Genomic DNA, 21,757 nt, shown 5'->3' with positions numbered 1-21,757 from the left:
TTTAAATTCAGATTCTAGTTCTGTAGCCTATCACATCTCTGAGATGTTAAGCACAATCAGATACCTAATTGTGCCAACAACAAGTAAATGAGGCAGACAATATATGATACAATTTCAAATAAGGTGTCCCACCTTTGTTCTCTTCAAATAAGGTGTGCCCTCTGCTTTATGTTGTCTTGGCACCCCACTACGGGGGGGGGGGGGGGGTCTGTGTGCTTGTTTTTTCCCTAGAGTGTAAGTTTCTTATGGGCAGGGGCTAGAAGTTGTCTATTTCTATATTAAAGGTCTCAGGCACAATTCTGCAGCCACTAGTCTCTTTCTGTCTCTATGAATTTTATCGTTGTAGGTACCTCACATAATTGGAATCGTACCTTATTTGTCTTTTTGTGACTGGCTTATTTTAGTTAACACACTGTCCTCGAGGTTTATCCATGTCAGAGCATGTGTCAATTTCTTTCCCTTTTAAGGCTGAATGATATCCCATTGTATGGATATACTACATTTTATTTGTATCAATGGACATCTGGATTGCTCCACCTTTTGGCTATTGTGAATAATGCTCCTACGAACATGAATGTACAAATATTTCTTTGAGACTTTTCGGTTCTTTTGGGTATGTACCCAGAAGTAGAATTGCTGGATCATGTGGTGCTTCTATTTTTTATTTTTAATCCTCATCCAAGGATGTGTTTTAAAGTTGTTTTTTTTAATTGATTTTTACAGAGAAAGTACGGAGAGGGAGAAAGCAAGAGAGAGAAATATTGATGTGAGAGCTACACATCCATCAGCTGCCTCCTGCATGCCCCCTACTGGGGATCAAGCCCACACCAGCCAAGACAATGGGGGATATTGATTTTTGTGTGTGTTTTTTGTTTTTGAGAGAGAGAGAGAAGGGGCAGGGGGAGAGAGGCAGACATTGATGTGAGAGAAACATTGATTGGTTGCCTCCCATAGGCACCCTGACCAGGGATCGAACCTGCAACCTTTTGGTATATGGGATGACGTTCTAACCGAGCCACCCGGACAGGGCTCTATTTTTAATTTTTAAAGGAATCCTTTTTCACAATAGCTACGCCATTTTACATTCCCACCAACCGTGTACAAAGGTTCCAGTTTCTTTCACAAAAGTTATTTCATATAATCCTCACAACAGCTGCATGAAGAATGTGTTGTCCCTACTTACATACGAGGAAACTGGAGCTTAGGAATGTTAAGTAGCTTACTTATACAAAGTTACCTAGCTTGTAAGTACAGAGGCTGCATTTGTGTCCAGTTCAGTCTAAGTTAATCACTACACTCTGTTATATTACCTGTATTGTCCACTTCTCCGATACGTAGTCAAGGTTATTCTTTTAGAACAACTCTTGTGAAATGTTGGGGATAAACACTATTACTATAAATTAAAATTTACAAATTTAGAGTTAAGGGCTTTGGAAATAAGAAATAGACATACGGGCCATTTGTTCACTAACTCTTTGGCATTTATCTCAACACATTGTACTATACTTTGAAGTTAGATTGGTTCATTAATGATAATTTTTTCTTGTTTCTAGAGCAATGTTGATCCCAGAGATGATGTATTTGGATATCCTCAACAATTTGAAGACAAACCTGCATTAAGTAAAACAGAAGATAGAAAAGAATACAATATTGGTGTTCTAAGACACCTTCAGGTCATCTTTGGTCATTTAGCTGCTTCTCGGCTACAGTACTATGTGCCCAGAGGATTTTGGAAACAGTTCAGGTAAACTATGGGTGGGTAGTAATAGGGATACTGCTTAAACCTTTGAGAACATCTCAATACACTAGATTAAACTTGTAAATGTATATTGGAAGGCATCTTTATGTTTAATATTTAAGCAATCGTAATATTCAAACTTTACCTTAGTTCGGGTTTTTTGTTCATTGTCCTCAAAGGAGGAGATAGAAAGTGTCCTGGTAAGGAGAAGCAGCATTCTTTAGTCTTCTAAGATGTTAATTTTTTATTTTTGTTTGGAAAACTTTTCATATTTATAGAAGCATGATCCCTCCTTCAACAGTTATCAACTCATGGCCAAATCAGGATACAAATTAAGTTTATATACCAAAATTTTGTTGTGGCTCTAGTCTCTTCTAATTTTTTTACCCTTGCAATTATTTGTTGAAGGGAAAAATAGAGTAGTTTATCTTGTAAATTTTCCCACCATCTCGATATTGTTGATAGGATAGGATCCCTGTGGAATTTTAGTAGTTTGTTTTCCTCGGTCCCCTGTATTAGAGAGATCTAGAGGCTTGATCAGATTGAGGAGGTTTTGGTGGTTTTTTTGTTTGGTTGGTTGTTTTAAATAGAATAGGCAAGGTTGCTTCGTAGGTGGTAATGTCTGCCTCAGTGAATGGATATAATGTATATCCCTCTCAGAGCAGTCATGGTGATAATTGCCTAAATACAGGATTTCATCAGGACTACACAATGGCAATGTTCCAATTTTGTCAGTTTCATTTATTAGCTAGAGTAGATCTATAAAGGGACACTTTCCCATACCAAGTATTTGGCTGTCCTGATGTACAGTTTTATAGGAAAGGTGGGATAAATACTTTAATTTTTTTTTTTTTTAATCCTCAGTGATACCTTGATCTTGTTTCATTGACTTTTTTTAAAAAATCATTTTCTATAAAATGAATATAAAAAAGACTCAAACCCTTTGTAACGGTGGGTTTTTAAAATACTCCTTAGAATCCTTTCAAGGTATCTTCCCTCCTGCTGATAGCAGGGGAAGCAAAGGGTCACCTGATGGCTGCTATTCTGATCCACCTTCCGTGCTTTAGTCAGTGCAACATCTCTTTTCCCTACAAGGATACTACTTAGATTTCTTTTGAAACCCCATGACTCACCATATAGATTCCTCTGATTAGCCTAACTAGGCCCCCTACTTAATTCATACTATTGGCTTGCATGTACCACCCTCCTTTCCAGCTCTGCCTTTGTTCTTTTTTTATTTTTTTGGTTTTTTTGTTTGTTTTTAAATATGTTTTTATTGATTTCAGAGACAGGAAGGGAGAGGGATAGAGAGATAGAAACATCAGTGGTGAGAGTCATTGATGGGCTGCCTCCTGCACACTCCTTACTGGGGATCGAGCCCACATCCCCGGGCCAGGAATCAAACCGTGACTTGCTGGTTCATGGGTTGGCGTTTAACCACTGAGCCACACTGGCCAGACTGCTTTTGTTCTTTCACTCCCATCACCTGGCATACCCCTCACCTTCCTCTTTGACTGTTCCTGTTCTCTTTCTTCCCCTAGCTTGTCCCATCTCAGCCATAAGGCTTTTAGATTATATACACTTTAGCCATGCGATATACTCTTTATATATTCACTACCCCCTAAATTTTTGCTTAAAAATTTTCAAACCAATAGAAAAGGTAAAGAAGTACTATAATGATCACCTTTATATTATACTCTTTGCCCAGACTGACCAATTGTTAACAGTTTGCCCTATTTGCTTATGGGTGTATACTTGGCTTTGGGTTTTGTTTGGATTTTTCTAAACTAGTTGATAACAGTTTGCAAACTTTACCCCCCTACATGCTTCAACATGTGTCCTCTAAGAATAAGGACATTTTTCTATTGCATATAATACAATTATTACACCCTGGAAATTTAATATGGGTTTAATAATGTTTAATATTCATCAGGATGTATTCTCATTTTCCCAGAATACTTTTTATGCCTTTTTTCTTTTTAATCCCAGTTTGGTATCCTGAAAGGAATCAAAAAGTTTGTTAACCTCTTTAGTCATATTTAAAATAATCTCCCTAAGTTGTTATGACTTTGTGGCACTGAAAGTTTTGAAGAGTCTAGGCCAGTTGTCTTGCAGAATGTCCCTCACTTTCTTGATTTTTGTGATTATTTTCTCATGATTAGATTTAAGTTAAATATTTCTTAGCAAGAAAACTATGTAGGTGATATTCTATGCTTCTCATTGCATTGGGAGGCCATGGTATCAATTTTTCTGATTACTGGTGATATTAGCTTTGATCTCATGGTGTCTTAACAGACCCCTCCATTATACAGGTACCTTCTCCCTATTGTAATTATAGTTGACTACATATTTAAAAGTATGGGGAGTTGACTGCAATTTGAGAGCAAATAGAATGGATTGCTGTCATTTCCATGAGATATTTGATTCTAAATCACTGTATACAAATTTAAAGTCTAAAGTATAATGGGAATGAGAGTATTTGTTATGTAGAAAAAGTGCTACAAAAGAATTTATCAGAAGACAATTAGTTCCACTAGCATATTTAAAATACATTCAACATATTTCTCACTTAGCACAAATTCACTTATATTGTCTGTATGTGTGACTCTAAATATAAAATTAGATGTCATTGATCGTTTCTAACAGTGCCTCTGTTTTAGCCGTCTCCGTTCTCATTTTGTGGTACACACAATTGACAGTTTGTTCTGGGTCAATTTGCCTAACTTAAGTCCTCAGATTACTCAAAAGAGATCAGCTCTAAAATAAGTAAAGCCTTTCTCTTTTCGTTTGGAAAAATCAACTTAAAAGTAAATAGATATTGCCTGGCCAGCGTGGCTCAGCAGTTGAGCATCAACCTAGGATCCAAGAGATCAGGGTTTGATTCCAGGTCAGGACACGTGCCTGGGTTGCGGTCTCGATCCCCAGCAGGGGGCGTGCAAGAGGCAGCCGATCAATGACTCATCATTGATGTTTCTATCTCTCTCTCTCCCCCTCTCCTTTCCTCTCTCTGAAGTCAATAAAGATATATTTTTTAAAGGGGGGGGAAGGAGTAAATATTATCCTTGTACTGTATCTGTAACCCGAAATTTAGGCAAAGAAATAAAAGAATAATTATAATATCTACTTACGAGTGAGATCCACTACCCCATTTTAGTAGCATCTTTAGTTGGCTTAAAAATGCATGCATATACCATATTACCTTAAACTATTTTTCTTGGAGCCGTACTATCCATCCGCCATACCAGTAGTTTCATGCTAATTCTTTCTCCATTTGACTACCACTCTTCCTATGAGCCTCACTTTCTCCCCCACTGCACTCGATATGTAAAGAGCATTTACTTCTTTCTCCTTAACTCACATTAGTTGAGAAATAAAATCTCAGTTTATATGCTGTCATTTATAGTTGTATTGGGTTTGTTTTTTGGTTTGGTTTGGGGTTTTTTTGTTTGTTTTTCTGAAAAATATATTGCATACATTGTTCTGGGAGTATCACACATTACATATTTTATTCCATTTATTTCTTAGGCTTTGGGGTGAGCCTGTTAATCTGCGTGAACAACACGATGCTTTAGAATTTTTTAATTCTTTGGTGGATAGTTTAGATGAAGCTTTGAAAGCCTTGGGACATCCCGCTATGCTAAGTAAAGTTTTAGGAGGTTCCTTTGCTGATCAGAAGATTTGTCAAGGCTGCCCACATAGGTAAGTGCTAATTATATATTTATTTAAAGTTCATGTTGTACTGTTTATTTACTAACAAAGTAAAGATTTTATTGGTTATGTATAAAAGTGGAGTATGCCACTGATTACTAAATACCTGAGACTGCGTGAATTATGTACTGTGTATACTTCACTACTTTGGGAGTTTTGTTTGTTTTTGTCAAATAATTTGGTATTTTTTTACTCCATCTAATCTCTTACTATTTCATACTCTTGCATTATTTTATGTGTGATTACTTGTGAGGAAATAAAATGGCATTTTCCATACCAATATAGATATTACTTATAAATTTGCCCTTTATTTTAGAATTAAAATAATTATACTATTGTAAATAGAATAACTTTAGAAGATGACAGGCATGGAACTCTATTTCCTATCCAGATGAAATAGTGACTTTTAAAGTAGCATTGATTATTGTCATTATCCTTAAGGCATGTTTTCCACACAAAACATAGGAAAAGACTAAACAAATGGCGTTTTTTGTGTGTGTTAGGGGCCTGTTGTTTGTTTGTTTTCTACAGGACTATTGAAAATAGTTCAATAACTATTAAAAGTTCATTACTGATAATGTTTATACTTATTACATGGAAATTTTGGTTTGGAATTTCTCTTGTATATTATCAGTTAATGTTGGCTTGAAATTTTCCCCCCCAAAATGTCACAGTAAGATGGTGTTTTCTACGAGCCCAGACAATATTATATGTAGTCACTGGTTGTGTGTGTATATGGTAGGTGGGGCGTGCTTCATTTTTTAACATAGGGATGTGATTGGAGGAGAGTAATACTATAAGACTGAGAAATTTCCATTAGGTTAAACCATTCAGATCAAGGGCATATAGTTGTTCACATAGCCTGGACAACTTTTGGTGTTTTTTAAAGACGTTTTACATTAGGTGGACAATAAAATTCTCATTTTTACTTCTTGTTTTTAATTGCTGATAAAATAGCCAACTCCTTACTCATCTATTCTTGTTAGTTCTTTTTTTTTCCCGTCTCTCTTTTTTGTTAATCCTTACCTGAGGATATTTTTTTTCATTGTTTGGGGGGGGGGGGGAGTGAGAGTGACACATCAACTGGTTGCCTCTTGCACGTGCCCCAACTAGGGGCGAGGAGTTGAACCTGAGACCCTTTGGTGCGCAGGCCAATACTCTAACCATTTAGCCACACCAGCCAGGAGTTAGTCCTTGATTTAATTTTTTTACATATATGTAATATATTTTTATTGATTTCCGAGAGAAGGAAGGGTAAAGGAGAGAGATAGAAACATCAATGATGGCTGCCTCCTGCTCGCCCCCTGCTGGGGATCAAGCCCACAACCAGGGCATGTGCCCTGACTGGGAATCAAACCCCAATCTCCTGGATCCTAGGTCGATGCTCAACCTCAGAGACCTCACAGCCCAATATTTACTATCTGGCCTTTTACAGGAAAATTTCACTGACTTCTCAACTTAGAACGTCTTATTTTTTAACTGAAGTCATAAGATTTAACTTTTTTCTTCTCTATGGGCTATTCCCTGGTTATAGTAGCAGTTTGCTTAATACTTACTTTGTGTTCCATTCATGTCACTTATAAATCCTTTTATTTATGTACCTGTCTTTTTTCCCTAACAAAATTGAAAAGCCCTAAATATGAGGGACTGTCTTAAACATCGACTATCCCACACTGCTTTTCACTTGGAAGGCGCTCTCAATTTATTTGTTCAATGAATGAATTTGATGATCCACAATGTGTTTTCCATATCCCATGTTCTGAATTTATGAATGTCTCATCACAAATCTGAAAATTCCTTTAGTACAGAATTTCCACAAGGTGTGATTCTGGTTCCTACTCAGGTTGCTTATTCCGTTCATTTGTGTGTTTAAACTTGTGCTTTAGTAAGGTTTATTCATGCTTTGGCATGAATTGCTTTCTAAACAGACAACGGTGAAAGAAAGCATCATGGTAGACTATAAAGAGTATAAGCTGTGAAACCAGAGAGACCTGGCTTCAAAACACCATTTTGTCTAGTCATCTTGACCAAATTAACCATTCTGTGTCCTATTTCCCTCATCTCTGAAGTAGAGATGGTGCTATTTCTCTATCAGATTTGTCATGAAGACAAAGAACCTAGTGTAAGTGACCAATAAATGTTAATTGTCATTTATTGGTAACATTCTGTGACTTAAGGATTTTGTGTTGTGTTATAAATACTGCAGATGTCCATAACTAAATGTTTAGAAGACTAAGGAATAAATCCTTTTTGATCATTTTTAAATGCTATCTTTAGATACGAGTGTGAAGAATCTTTTACGACCTTGAATGTAGACATTAGAAATCACCAAAATCTTCTTGATTCTTTGGAACAGTATGTCAAAGGAGATTTATTAGAAGGTGCAAATGCATATCATTGTGAAAAATGCAATAAAAAGGTATGAATTGTCCATTTTTGTTTATAGTAACTATGATTACATTTAATGGATTTGGAAGAAGTTTTTTGTTTTTTGTCCTCAGAATTCACCCTACTCAAAATTCCTACCCTACTTTGTTATAGTGGTAGCAGAGGGGCAGTTGAGATGGTAACTGATTTAAATGTTTGTCAGGGAAAGAAGATTGAGAGAAAGTAGTAGAAGGCTAGGGAAAACAGGTAAGAAAGATGAGAGTGAATCATTTTAGAATCCATAACAGCTTAATATCACATTGTCTTGTCTGAGTTACACAAACATTTTTCATTACTCAACAAAACTGCTATTGAAATCCTCGAAGCTATAGAGTTGTAGAACCTATTGTTTCTTCTCTCATGTCCAGAATTACTTGTCAAGACCAAGAAGTTTGCTAAAACCGTTAATTACTTTATTTAGCTACATAAGATTTCTTCAAACCACTTGGATCATATTTTTAGATCCACCTGTTAATTTTTATCTGTGGGCACTAACATCTTTTTGGGAGAGAGAGTTCACACATACATACATACAATGATGTGTATCTTTCTGGGTTCCTGAGCCCTCTCAGATCAAACTCACCTGTGTTTTGTTTTGTTTTTACGTTACACACCACTTAGAGAGGTATTAAAGTCTAGGGGTTGAGATATGGTGAGTTTTAAAGCCATACTGCCTGCCACCCACAGCTCTTGAGACTTGAGGCAGGTTACTTAATCTTTCTGCTATCCTAACCTTCATCCTTAAGATTCAGTCGTACCTGCCTAAGTGTGGATTAAATATGTTATTACTTGGGCAGTACTTAGCATATTATTTGGTATCTAATTACCCAATAAATATCAGCTGCTATTATTGTATTTCTTCATTTTGCTTGCAGAAAACTACACCTTCATTAGAGCAGCAGTAAATATCAAACAAGTAATAATGGTTAGATAACAATGACAATATAAAAACCAGGCAGCAAGGAATGTCTATATTACTAATTTTTGCAATTTATAATAAATGACATCAGCTATTTCCATATTAGTTTTAGTTAATGTTTTTTTAAATATCAACTGTGACAGAATTACCTTGTGTTCCTTGTCATGTATGTGTTTACACTTACAATTTCAGATTAGTTTTAAGAGAATTTACGAGTCACCCCAGTAAATTCAATTTAAAAAGAGAGAATTTGATACAGTTTTAAAGTTTGTTTTTTGCAGCAGATTGATTATAAGAGAGCATCTAGTAACTTGGTCTGTTTATTTTAGGTTGATACTGTAAAACGCTTGCTAATTAAAAAATTACCTCCTGTTCTTGCTATTCAACTGAAACGATTCGACTATGATTGGGAAAGAGAGTGTGCAATCAAGTTCAATGATTATTTTGAATTTCCTCGAGAGCTGGACATGGAACCTTACACAGTTGCAGGTGTTGCAAAGCTGGAAGGAGATAATGTAAACCCAGAGAGTCAGCTGATACAACAGAATGAGCAGTCTGAAAGTGAGGCAGCAGGAAGCACGAAATACAGGCTTGTTGGTGTGCTTGTACACAGTGGCCAAGCAAGTGGTGGACATTATTATTCTTATATCATTCAAAGGAATGGTGTAGATGGAGAGAGAAATCGCTGGTATAAATTTGATGATGGAGACGTAACAGAATGTAAAATGGATGATGATGAAGAAATGAAAAACCAGTGTTTTGGTGGCGAGTACATGGGAGAAGTATTTGATCACATGATGAAGCGCATGTCATATAGGCGCCAGAAAAGGTGGTGGAATGCTTACATACTTTTTTATGAGCGATTGGACACAATAGACCAAGGTGATGAGTTGATAAGATACATCTCCGAGCTTGCTGTCACCTCAAGACCCCATCAGATTATTATGCCGTCAGCCATTGAGAGAAGTGTACGGAAACAGAATGTGCAATTCATGCATAACCGAATGCAGTACAGTTTGGAATATTTTCAGTTCATGAAAAAACTGCTTACATGTAATGGTGTTTACTTAAATCCTCCTCCAGGTAAGTATCGAAAAATTTAGCTTCTTAATAATAAAGCATAACTTACTTACAGGATTTCTTAGCAGGCATCAACATGTTTCGTATTTGAAAATGGGAGCTTTTGTTTATTATGACAATTTGGTTTTGACTCAGGCATTAGTTTGGCATGTGCTTTAGAGAACTACTAAGAATTATTTCTTGAGTAGCCTAAGAGGGTTTTTTTAAAAAGCTAGGACTTCTGAAAATTGGTGGAAATGTAGACTTGTCTGAAAATGGGCTTTGGACATAGAAATTTGTTTGATTTTTTTATATCTGCATTTTATTTATAGGGCAAGATCACCTGTTGCCTGAAGCAGAAGAAATCACTATGATTAGTATTCAACTTGCTGCTAGGTTCCTCTTTACCACAGGATTTCATACCAAGAAAGTAGTCCGTGGCTCTGCCAGTGACTGGTACATTGCTTTGTATTTTCATTCCTATTATACTAGCATTTAGTTTGGTTCTTTAATATACTGCTTTTTTTTTTCCCAAACCATAATAAGCTTGTTTCAGATTTGGAATGCAGAATTAAAAACTCTTAGCAAAAGTGAGAGAAATCCTATTAAAATAATTATTTAGATTAAACATGGCCTTTTATTCAAAAGCAGGATTCTGCTTCTACTATTTTATATCATCTTTGACATCCCCTGTATGAAAGATTACAGGATGATAGTTAAAAGTCTGAACTATTTTGTCAGGAAATAATGCATGTTAGCTTTCCTAGATTAAATTCTGCCCTAGATTAAAAGGGTAAAGAATTAAAATGTGTTTCCTATGTTTCTAATTGTGAAAGTGTAAAGGCCATTATAAAACCTTGATTTAACAATTTTTACTTATCCAGTGGTAAGATGTTTAAGGGAAGGGGTATTGTTTTGATGCTGAACCTAGGGAGGAGTATGGTAATAGATTATAGAGAGGTCAAGTATACAAGATTTTGTCTGTTTTCTCTCTCCCTGAGAATAGACCAAGTATAGTATTCATCTGTCATTTTAATATTAGTACTAGATCTGTAATATTTTTAACAAAAATAAAAAATTTTTTTTAATTAAATATATTAGTACTACAAGCAACCTCCTATAGTAAAAGGTTTTTGGTTTTCATTTGGTTCATAGATACCCACCCTTGTACTATAGGAAACATGTTACTGAATTGATACTCATAGATTTTTTTGTTTCCTTTTATCTTAGGTATGATGCATTGTGTATTCTCCTTCGTCACAGCAAGAATGTACGTTTTTGGTTTGCTCATAATGTCCTTTTTAATGTTTCAAATCGCTTCTCTGAATACCTCTTGGAGTGCCCTAGTGCAGAAGTGAGGGGTGCATTTGCGAAACTTATAGTTTTTATTGCACATTTTTCCTTGCAAGATGGGCCATGTCCTTCACCTTTTGCATCTCCTGGACCTTCTAGTCAGGTAATCGCTCAGGTTTTTTTTCCTAATGATTAAATGTTTACAAATTCTGTTTCCTGGAACTTGAAGTCACAAATATATGTGCCTCTGTTTTATATGTTTACGTAACAAACATACCCATGCACACACACCACACAATCTGATGTCTATCGGTTCCATTTAAAATACTTCACAGCAATACATAGTGATTATTTACTCTTTAAAAACTTGAATTTTCTCTGTTGAATCACTGACATGCAGTGGCTTAATTATACACTTACTGTTATATAGATTATTTTTTAACATTTCTTTAAAATAGACTTATCTTTTTAAAAATTAGAATAATATGAAGGCTCTGTGATCAGTCCTTCCAGAAACTTCCTGCCTGTATTCAACATATATATGTATATGTCCCATTTTTATGTGGATAGAATTATACTTGTATCTTGTTCCTGAAAAATAGCTAATATTTTATCCTTTACAGGCTTATGACAACTTAAGCCTGAGCGATCACTTACTAAGAGCAGTACTAAATCTCTTGAGAAGGGAAGTTTCAGAGCATGGGCGTCATTTACAGCAGTATTTCAACCTGTTTGTAATGTATGCCAATTTAGGTAAGAAGTTTTCATAATTCTGTTTAAATGTATTAAATGGTGAAGTCATTTAAATTAAGTGATAAGATATAACCTGGTCTAAAATAGAAACAATATTCCATAAAACCTATTATGAATTTCATCTGAAACTTACAGTCGTACATGTTGTCTTACCTCTGCAGTAGACACAGGTCAGAATCTCTGTCGTAATCATATTTTTATCTCCTAAAGAGGTGGTGCCAGATGTGTCTGTGTTTTTAAAATACTGATTCCTAGGCCCCACCCCAACCAACTGAATCAGAATTCTCAAAGCTAGCACAAGGAATCCACTTTTTCAAAAGATCCATAGATGGTTGTATGTACTCACCAAGTTTTAGTGAAGGACTTACTTGTACATAGTATTTGTTGAAGTAAAATAACTTAAAATTAAGAATAATATAAATATTCACTTAAATTACCGTTATTTATATGTTATTACCTCTGTATAACGACACTCTGCTCAAAGTAACCTCTTTCTAACATCACGTGTTCATTTCCTTTCAGTGATTCCATAATATTTGCCGTGAAATTATGCTTTACCGTCTTATACTTACATGTTTAAGTTTTTGTGTTGCTCCCCGACTAGATTGCAAAGATCAGAACTTTGTGCAGTAGCACTTGGTAAATGTTTGTTGAGTGAAATAGATGGGTGGTTTGGAATATCATCCAAAAGCCTTCCATTGTCATTTGATATATCAGGTGTTAGTACAAAGTTTTAAAAAATAGAAAATACAGTCATATCCAAAATTATGTTCTATACCCAAATATTCCTGTCATTCTAAGTTTTTTGTGTGTAAACTTACTAATCACCAAATGCTATGTGGCCCTTTTAACATTGTACTTCCTGTTTCTGTAGTTTGTCATATTTTCTCTTACCTTTTATACTGGAGATGTTTGGTTATTTGTAGTTAAGAAGGAAGAGAATACAAACAAGCATAAGTGGAATCTGTATTTCAAACTTAGAAATACCAAATTTAGGCATTCACAAAAATCCTATTTTGTATAACTCCTTTTTTATTTTTATTATTTATTTTTTAATCTTCATCCAAGGGTGGTGGTGGTGGTGGTTTTTGGAGGGGCGGTTTCCCCCCTCCATTGCTTTTAAAGGGGGGGGGGGGGGACACATCAGTTGGTTGCCTCCAACCGGGGCTGGGGATCCAGCCTGCAACCGAGGTACGTGCCCTTGGCCAGAATTGAACCCAGGACCCTTCAGTCCGCAGGCCAACTCTCTAACCATTGAGCCAAACCAGCCAGGGCTTAACTCCCTTTTTAGGTATTGCCTTTTCACAAAGTGTACATTATTGATCCATAATGTAAATCTAATTAAAATTTTCCTGCTAAAAATAAATACAGATATATAAAGTTTAATATGAAATCCTAAGACCAGGTATGCTTTGGGGTTCTGAATTGTTTGGATATAAGAAAGATACAGCAGTGCATATAGCCTGCATTATGTAACATTCCTATAACAGGGGCCGGCCAAGACAGCACCTTAATCATACACATTAATATTTCTGCAGTAAACATGGACATTCACACTGGAAGGGGATAAGTAAAGACTGTCAATAGCGTCTTGTCAGTTCACACCAGATTTTTCCCACCAAACACATTTTGACACTTTGTATTTAATATTAGGATTTTAGATAAGGGATTGTAGACCTGTATTTAATAAACTGCTTGGAATATGGCAATAAGTAAGAGTCTGTTGCCTAATGGGGCATAGAAACAAATAAAATAGTAATTGCCAAATTTTATGTTAATGACTACAATAGGGAGAACACAAAGTGCTATGGAAGTATATCCTAGGGGTGTCTTGACCAGATTTTGGGAGTATGAAGGACTTAATGGAGAAGTTAATGTGAGAATTGGTTGGTTGAGTTTTCCATTCAGAGCAAACAACTGATGCAAAGACTTGGAATAAACTCAGCGTGGCTCGTTAGAAAAAATGAAAGTTATTTAAGTCTAAAATTTATGTAAGATGGGGATGGCAGGAGTGGTGGGCAGTATTCTCTGGTCATGCTATCAGACAAGCCTTGTGTGAGGGATTCTGGACTTTATCTTTAGGGCATTGATGAGCCATTGCAATTTTGAATAGACATATACTTTCTAGAAAGATGACTCTGGCCACAGTGTGGACTGGCTTACAGGGGAATAAGACTAAAGATTGCTAAAATGATCTGTAAGCAGGAGATTGTTGTCTCCTGTGCTGGGGAACTGGGAATGAGGGGGACACAAGGGGACAGATTCTGATTTTTTAGTTGAGGTAGGATTTGGTGGTTGGATATTCAGGAGAGGGAACACATTAAAGAGGTAAAGAATGGTGCCTGGCCCAGGACTGTGTGGCTCAGTTGGTCCTGTGCACCTAAAGGTCGCCAGTTCAATTCCCAGGAAGGGCACATGCCCAGGTTGCAAACTGTATCCCTGGTAGTGGTGCATGCGGGAGGCAACCAGTCAATCTCTCTCTCCCTCTCTCCTTCTTTCTCTCCCTCTCTCTTTATAAAAATCAATAAAAACCTATTTTTTAAAAAAAATGATGCCTGGATTCCAGTTTGACAAACTGAGCAGGTAGTGGTGCCATATACTGAAAGGGGAAACACAGGAGGAAGAACATGGACGGGAAGCATGGTGATGAGTTCAGTTTGGGCCTTGAGTTTAAGCCTGTATGACACCTAAATAGATGTGCTCAGTAGAACAGTAAGATAATTTGTCTGGAAATATTTTGGAATCATCTGAATGAAAATAGCTGGAACTTGAAGCCATTAGAGTGGATTTGATTGTTCGGGGGGAGGCATACAGTGTGAGAAGATAGCCTGGCGTGGGAACTTTGAGGAGCGTCGATTTATTTCATTTCATTTTATTTTACTTTTTTTAAGAGACAGGTGAAGGAGGACTCAAAATTAGACCAAGGAGAAGAAGTAGAAAGAAAATGAGAGGAGAATCCAAGATGGAGGAAATGGTTACAAATATATTAGTTTTTATCACCTGACCTAACGATGAGGATTGCTGTCTAGGCTAGTCCCCCAGACTCTCCAGGTCGTAGAAAAGGTTCATCTTCTTTATGCCCAGTGTGATTGGGATGTTATGGTCACTGTTTAACCATTTTATTGCTACTTAAACTCAATAATACTCAGTAGATTTTTCTGTTCTGGTAAATAATTCTCTGACCATAAAAACGGTAGAAAAATACTTTAGATAGCTACTTGATTATGAAACTCATGTCATCTGAATTCCTCTTATGTAATCCGTCTCCCTCTCTTCCCTCTTCCTCATTGTAGGTGTGGCAGAGAAGACACAGCTTCTGAAATTGAGTGTACCTGCCACATTTATGCTTGTGTCTTTAGATGAAGGCCCAGGTCCTCCAATCAAGTATCAGTATGCTGAATTAGGCAAGTTATACTCAGTAGTGTCACAGCTGATCCGCTGTTGCAATGTCTCGTCAAGAATGCAGTCTTCAATCAATGGTAAGTCAAATGCTCCGTTCTTTGCAGTGGTTTCAAAATACTGCTGGGCATATATAGTGCCTGATTAAAAGTAATTCTGAAGATGTTTAAATATAAAAAGACTCTGAAGGTTTATGTTGGTTTTCTAAAATAAAATTTAAAAATCCATAAGCCGTTTTGTATACTGGAAGCTGTGTATTATTGTGAAGGAGCCTATTAGTTTTTCATTGATGGCAAATCTGTATTCTAGGTAATCCTCCACTTCCCAATCCTTTTGGTGATCCTAATTTATCACAGCCTATAATGCCAATTCAGCAGAATGTGGCAGACATTTTATTTGTGAGAACAAGTTATGTGAAGAAAATCATTGAGGATTGCAGTAACTCGGAGGAAACCGTCAAACTGCTTCGTTTTTGCTGCTGGGAGAATCCTCAGTTCTCATCTACTGTCCTCAGTGAACTTCTGTGGCAGGTTAAAGAAAATACGCGTTCATCCAGCTCTATAATTTGATTTGTTAATTCCTTTAAGTTATTCACTGTGTCTTACCTGTTCTTAGGTTGCATATTCCTACACTTATGAACTCCGGCCCTATTTGGATCTGCTTTTGCAAATCTTGCTGATTGAGGACTCCTGGCAGACTCACAGGTAAGTACCCTTGTTTGTTACTTGCCCGTCCAACTTTTAGACTAACTGAACTGGCTAGTCAGCACATAATTTTTTACACCTCAAATCTAATAAATGTTTTATCTTAAAAACTTAAGGCAAGAATGAATAAAAAGCTCCCCTCTTCTTTTACAATTTTATTTCATTTTTTTATTCTTTCATTGCCCAAGTTGCATACTTAATATACTAACTTTTTTCTTTCAATTGTCTCCCCCCCCCCCCCCCCCCCCCTTAATTAAGGAAAACTAGCATAGGCTTTTGGTAAATATTTTATCAGTGATGCCCTAGGCTTATTTTAGGATTAGAAATCAATAAACATATCCTCAGGTGAGGATTAAAAAATGAAAATAGTCAATAGGTAAGTACAGTCAGTTCTCATTATTCATGGTAGTTACGTTTTATAAAAGTGACCCCAACCCCCAAATGAGCAATTACTAAAGCATTGCTCCTAAACAAAAATAAAATTTAAAAATTTAAAGAAAAGAAAAAAGCATTGCTCCTAGGGAAAATACAGGGTTAGGTTTCTGTGAGCCTCTAGTTACATTTTTGTCAACCAGTCAATACATAACCTTTTTAAAATGTGTTTCTCTTCAAAGACACCTTATTTAATATATATTGCTTATTTGTTAACATAGAACTCACAGTAATTTATGTCTGAACAAACCTTATCTAACACATGTATTTTCTCTGCAAAGTCTTCTTGGGCTTGGGAACACTAGAATGCACTTCAGCCTTCACTATACATTTGGGGGCCATTTAAACAGTGAAATCAATAAAAATGTGGAAAAGGTATCACTAGATAGCAAAAAGGACACTTGTTTACATTGTGAGCTAATACAAGGCAGTGCCCCTTTGTTCCGCTTCAGCTGGGAATGTGTGTTGGATGACTTGTGACAGCAGAAGCACCATGAGTATCTTTTTTTGTCTTTTTTTTAATTAGTTGATTTATTTATTTACTTAGCTGTTACGAAGTTTAGTAAGTACGCAAAATTGCCAGTATGGAATCCATGAGTAGTGAGCATCGACTCAGTTTTTCAGTATGTGAGAGGTTTAGAGGACTTCTGTTTTGTTAAGAACTGTTAACCAGCCCTAGCCAGTTTGCTCAGTGGTTAGAGCGTCGCCCCACAGACTGAAGGGGGGTCCCAGGTTCAATTCCGGCCAAGGGCATGTACCTCGGTTGCAGGCTCCATCCCTGGCCCTGGTCAAGGTTTCTCTCTCATATGATGTTTCTTCCCTCTCCCCACCCAAAAAGCAATGGAAAAAATATCCTTGGGTGAGGATTGAAAAAAATAAAACTGTTATCCAGCTTAACTGTCCATCAAGCTTCCTCCAGAATTTTTCTTCTTGGTTTTTTTACCTTAAAAGCTTACTTTATCATCTTTAATCCCAAGCGTTATACGATAATGATGAACTATGCAATTAGTTGACAACTCTGCCAAATTTTATAAATTTCCTACCCACATGGACAACAGCTAATGGCTTCTTTTGGGAAATAATTCAAAATCTATAAAACAGACTGCCTCCATATGTCAATATAATAATTAAAACAATCTTGAAAACAGGTTCTGTAACAGCAAAATGCTTAAAAAGAAATTACAATCTTAAGTCTTAATGGGGATTGCAAATACCAGAATTTATTAATTCATATTTTCAATTTATCTCCAAAATTGCCATCATAGATTTCAAACGGTCAAATTAGTGTTATAAAAAAGGCATTACTGGAATCAATTTTCATGAAATAACAAAATTCAGTAGTTTCAAAGCTATAGCCATTTATTTTGAGCATTATCAGGTACCCTTCTCAATATGATCAAAGGATTTGAAACTTTTCTTAAGAGTTGGTTTTAATGGAATCTAATTTTTACTATTTTCATTTAAAATTATTGTAAGCATTTTTAGCTATAAACCAGTTAGTCACATCTTAACTCTCTTGTTTCATTAAAACAAGTGGTAATGGTAAGGGCACACGTGCTGAATTTAACTTGGGAAATTGACTTTGTATAATGAGATTAGTAAGGTGTGGTTATTCGGAATCACTGGCCCAACCTTGAAAATAATTTTCTCATAGTGAGCTTGAAGTTCAATCAGTAAGTAGTGTTCAAATGTTTGTGAAGCATCCACCATATCCCCAGCACTGCTGGACAATGGGAAACAAGGCAGGCAAAGATATATACTGTAGTGTTTCAGATTAAACAGCAAGAAGCCTATACATGGTTGATTATTTGGTCTGAGATGATTAAGCTTTGCAAAATTGCTGAAGTCATGATTTCCAAACAAAACAGATTTTATGAATGTGTGTAATACAAAAAACAAATACCTGCATTTTGATTTGGAACATTCTGTTAATTAAAGTATATGATCTACATGGGATTTTTTTTTTAATTACAGGCTATACAGGTAGTGTTTCTTTTCTGAGGTAAAATTCACTTAACATAAAATTCACCATTTTAATCATTTTAAAGTATACAGTTTAATAGCTTTTAGTACATTCACAGTGTTGCACAACCATTACCACTGTCTAATTCCAGAACATTTTCATCACCCCAAAAGGAAACCCCATACCAATTAAGCAAGTCACTCCCTATTCCCTGGCGGCCCCCCCCCAACCTCTAATTTGCTTTCTGCCTCTATGGATTTACCTATTCATAGACAGAATGTCCCAGACTTCCCTGGATACTTCATATAAATGGAATCATCCAATTGTCCTATGACTGGCTTACCTCCCTAGCATAATGTTTTCAAGTTCATCTATGTTAGAGCACAAATCAATGCTTCATTCCTTTTTATGGCTGAATAATACTCCACTGTGTGGATGTACTGTATTTGGTTTATCCACTGTCCGTAGTTACTACACTTGATCTTAGCCAAAAGGCCAAGAAGCGATCCATTATCTCTTGATGGACATTGAGGCTTTTTAAAGGTGTTGTTTGTTTGTTTGTTTTGTTTTGTTGTAAAATATAACAAAATCTTAACCATTTTTAAGGGTATAGTTTGGTGGCATTAAGAACATTTCACAATGTTGTGTTATCGTCAGTGTACATCTGAAACTTTCATCGTCCCACACTGAAGCTCTATAACCATTAAACAATAACTCTCCATCCCCCTCTTGCCCCACCCTCTAGTAATCACTATTCTTTCTCTGATTTGGCCTATTCTAAGTACCTCATATAAGTGGAATCATACACTTATTCTTTTGTTTCTGGCTTATTTCACTTAATGTCTTCAGGGCCCATCCATGTAGCATGTTTCAGAGTTTTATTCCTTTTTAAGACTGAATAATATTCTACTGTCTGTATATACCACATTTTGTTTGCTGTCAGTGATGTTTTGAACACAAAAGAAACAAGGCACATTTTTGCCCCACAATCATTTTTTAAATTGCTTGGGGGGGGGGGGAGTCATTGACTACATATTTTGTTGTAATTTGGCAGGAGCTAAAATGAAATCATCCATCTTTGGCAAATCAGCCAAATTGTAGTATTGCTGGTGAAAATAGTTTTGCCTGCCATGTATTCTCATTATTAGAATTCAAGTTAATTCAGTACTTCCAAATTATATCACTGTTTCATAGTCACTGGATTGTAACTTAACCTTCAGAAATGCAGTTTTATAAAAGGAACTGACTTGAAGCAAACTCTTAAGTATAGCAGACATAAACTGAGTTGTTAACTTTAATTTTTAAAGTTTATATTATTCTTAGTATCACTTTTGATCATGTATTTGAATTACATACATAGCAATATCATTTTGGGTTGGTAATAAGTTGGTAAGAGCCAAACTGCTAGGCAGCTATATGACCTTGGACAAGCTATTTAACCTCTCTGTACCCATTTTCTCATCTGTTCAAGGATTGGATAGCTACCTACTGTCTAGCATTAGAGTACATGACTACATCGAAGATACTGAGTGGCACATAGTAGGCACTCAATAAATGTTAGCTGCTATTTGATTTTAGAAATTTTTATTTTTTATCTGGTTCTCTTTCAGAATTCATAATGCACTTAAAGGAATCCCAGATGACCGAGATGGGTTGTTTGACACAATCCAGCGCTCTAAGAATCACTATCAGAAAAGGGCATACCAATGTATAAAATGTATGGTGGCTCTCTTTAGCAATTGTCCCGTTGCTTACCAGATTTTGCAGGTGAGGGTTTTTTCTTACAATTTTGTAAAAATCTGGATCAGGATTAAGGAATCTGTTTGAAAACAACAGAATTGCAGGAGTTTGGAGTTGTTGTTTTAAGTTAACTTTGAAAAGTATTCTGAAACCTTTTGCATATATAGTTCTATTTTCTTTTAAAGGGCAACGGAGATCTTAAAAGAAAGTGGACCTGGGCAGTAGAGTGGCTTGGAGATGAACTTGAAAGACGACCATATACTGGCAATCCTCAATACACTTACAACAATTGGTCTCCTCCGGTGCAGAGCAATGAAACGTCAAATGGTTATTTCTTGGAGAGATCACATAGTGCTAGGATGACACTTGCAAAAGCTTGTGAACTCTGTCCAGAGGAGGTAAAAAAAGCCACCAGTGTGCAGCAGATAGGAATGGAAGAAAGCAAAGTAATTCTTTACTTTGTAGGCCAGTGTTTATGTATTAATGATAATGTAAAAAAAAATTATGTTGATGTTTTGTTTGCTTTAATGTTTATTACATGTGCTCTTAAGTAATTGAGAGAGCCTTCTTCTAGAGAAGTTTCTGTAAAATTGCCTGAAATGTGTTTCTAAGAGAACCCATGTTAGGATTTTTTTCAATTGCTTTAACTAGTTTATCTGCAATAAAAGAAAAGTTGTTAGTGGGTCAGTTTTATAGGTTCTTAAAAATTTATTTCAAATAGGAAAAAATTTTAAAATAAACTTGAATTTGCCTACATAATTCTTTATCTTTAAACATTTAAAATTAGGAGCCAGATGACCAAGATGCCCCAGATGAGCATGAGTCTCCTCCACCTGAAGATGCCCCATTATACCCACATTCACCTGGATCTCAATATCAACAGGTAGATGGGGATCAGTTTGTGTTTTTATCCCCTTGAACCAGTTTTTATGCTATATTTAAAAGATGGCTAAATTTTTTATTGTGACTGTAAGGTAATAGAGGGGTTATCTAGACTAGCTTTGGGGGCATGATCAAAGGAAGAGTGGTTGGAGTGGAGTCTTGACGGGCACGTTTGAACTTGCCTCTCTGGTGTTCCCTGGTCAGATAGGTCCCTCTGTTTTACCAGTAGTGAAAGTTGGTAAAACTGTGATAATTCATGTCAACATTTCCTGTTAGGCTTAATCTGCAAATGGATTCCAAAGCCATTAAAATATGACAATAAAGTAAGAATTCCTTGGTTATTTAGCCTAATCAGGACTTCAGTGACAGTAAAAATTGTTTTAAAAAATCAAGGATTTGACAGTTTTCCATAAATTTCCTGTAAAATCAATAACTAAATAAAATTAAGATGAAGAAACTTTCTAAATGAGAGCTTCTCTTTCTAAAACCCAAATGTGACTAATTCAGATCTTTCGAGTGCGGGGCCCTACCCACCCAGAGTTTCTGATTCAGCTTTTAACAAGTTCCCAGGTGTTGCTGCTGCAAGTCTAGGAACCATACTTGCAGAACTATTATTTAAGGCATTCTTTCTTATATATCAGGATGGAAATAGAAGCATGTTGAATAGATATAGAAAGTAAATTTAAAAATCTTCTTGGCTTGGCTGATGGGAACGTACAGAAAAGTGAGGGTTCGGGAGT

At 36.1% G+C, this 21,757-nt stretch overlaps 1 protein-coding gene across 8 annotated transcripts in view; it reads left to right on the top strand.

The window, feature by feature from the left end:
* Nucleotides 1-21,757, top strand: part of USP9X (ubiquitin specific peptidase 9 X-linked) — a 117,277-nt gene that overhangs the window by 93,089 nt on the left and 2,431 nt on the right. For 7 of the 8 annotated variants that reach the window (XM_081125137.1, XM_081125135.1, XM_081125136.1 and 4 more), the window contains 13 exons: nucleotides 1,554-1,744; nucleotides 5,264-5,437; nucleotides 7,724-7,865; nucleotides 9,122-9,875; nucleotides 10,184-10,307; nucleotides 11,082-11,307; nucleotides 11,768-11,897; nucleotides 15,191-15,376; nucleotides 15,606-15,826; nucleotides 15,912-16,000; nucleotides 20,006-20,162; nucleotides 20,321-20,533; nucleotides 20,923-21,018. In XM_081125137.1, the coding sequence (XP_080981263.1) occupies nucleotides 1,554-1,744; nucleotides 5,264-5,437; nucleotides 7,724-7,865; nucleotides 9,122-9,875; nucleotides 10,184-10,307; nucleotides 11,082-11,307; nucleotides 11,768-11,897; nucleotides 15,191-15,376; nucleotides 15,606-15,826; nucleotides 15,912-16,000; nucleotides 20,006-20,162; nucleotides 20,321-20,533; nucleotides 20,923-21,018 (2,703 nt within the window). The remainder of the gene's footprint in view (nucleotides 1-1,553; nucleotides 1,745-5,263; nucleotides 5,438-7,723; nucleotides 7,866-9,121; nucleotides 9,876-10,183; nucleotides 10,308-11,081; nucleotides 11,308-11,767; nucleotides 11,898-15,190; nucleotides 15,377-15,605; nucleotides 15,827-15,911; nucleotides 16,001-20,005; nucleotides 20,163-20,320; nucleotides 20,534-20,922; nucleotides 21,019-21,757) is intronic. The other variant, XM_081125139.1, reaches the window with a different exon arrangement.

This window comes from Miniopterus schreibersii (genome assembly GCF_964146895.1).
Source record: "Miniopterus schreibersii genome assembly, chromosome: X".
Taxonomy (NCBI): Eukaryota; Metazoa; Chordata; class Mammalia; order Chiroptera; family Miniopteridae; genus Miniopterus; species Miniopterus schreibersii.
The sequence above is the reverse complement of the archived record's forward strand: the minus strand, read 5'-3'. Positions and strand labels throughout refer to the sequence as shown.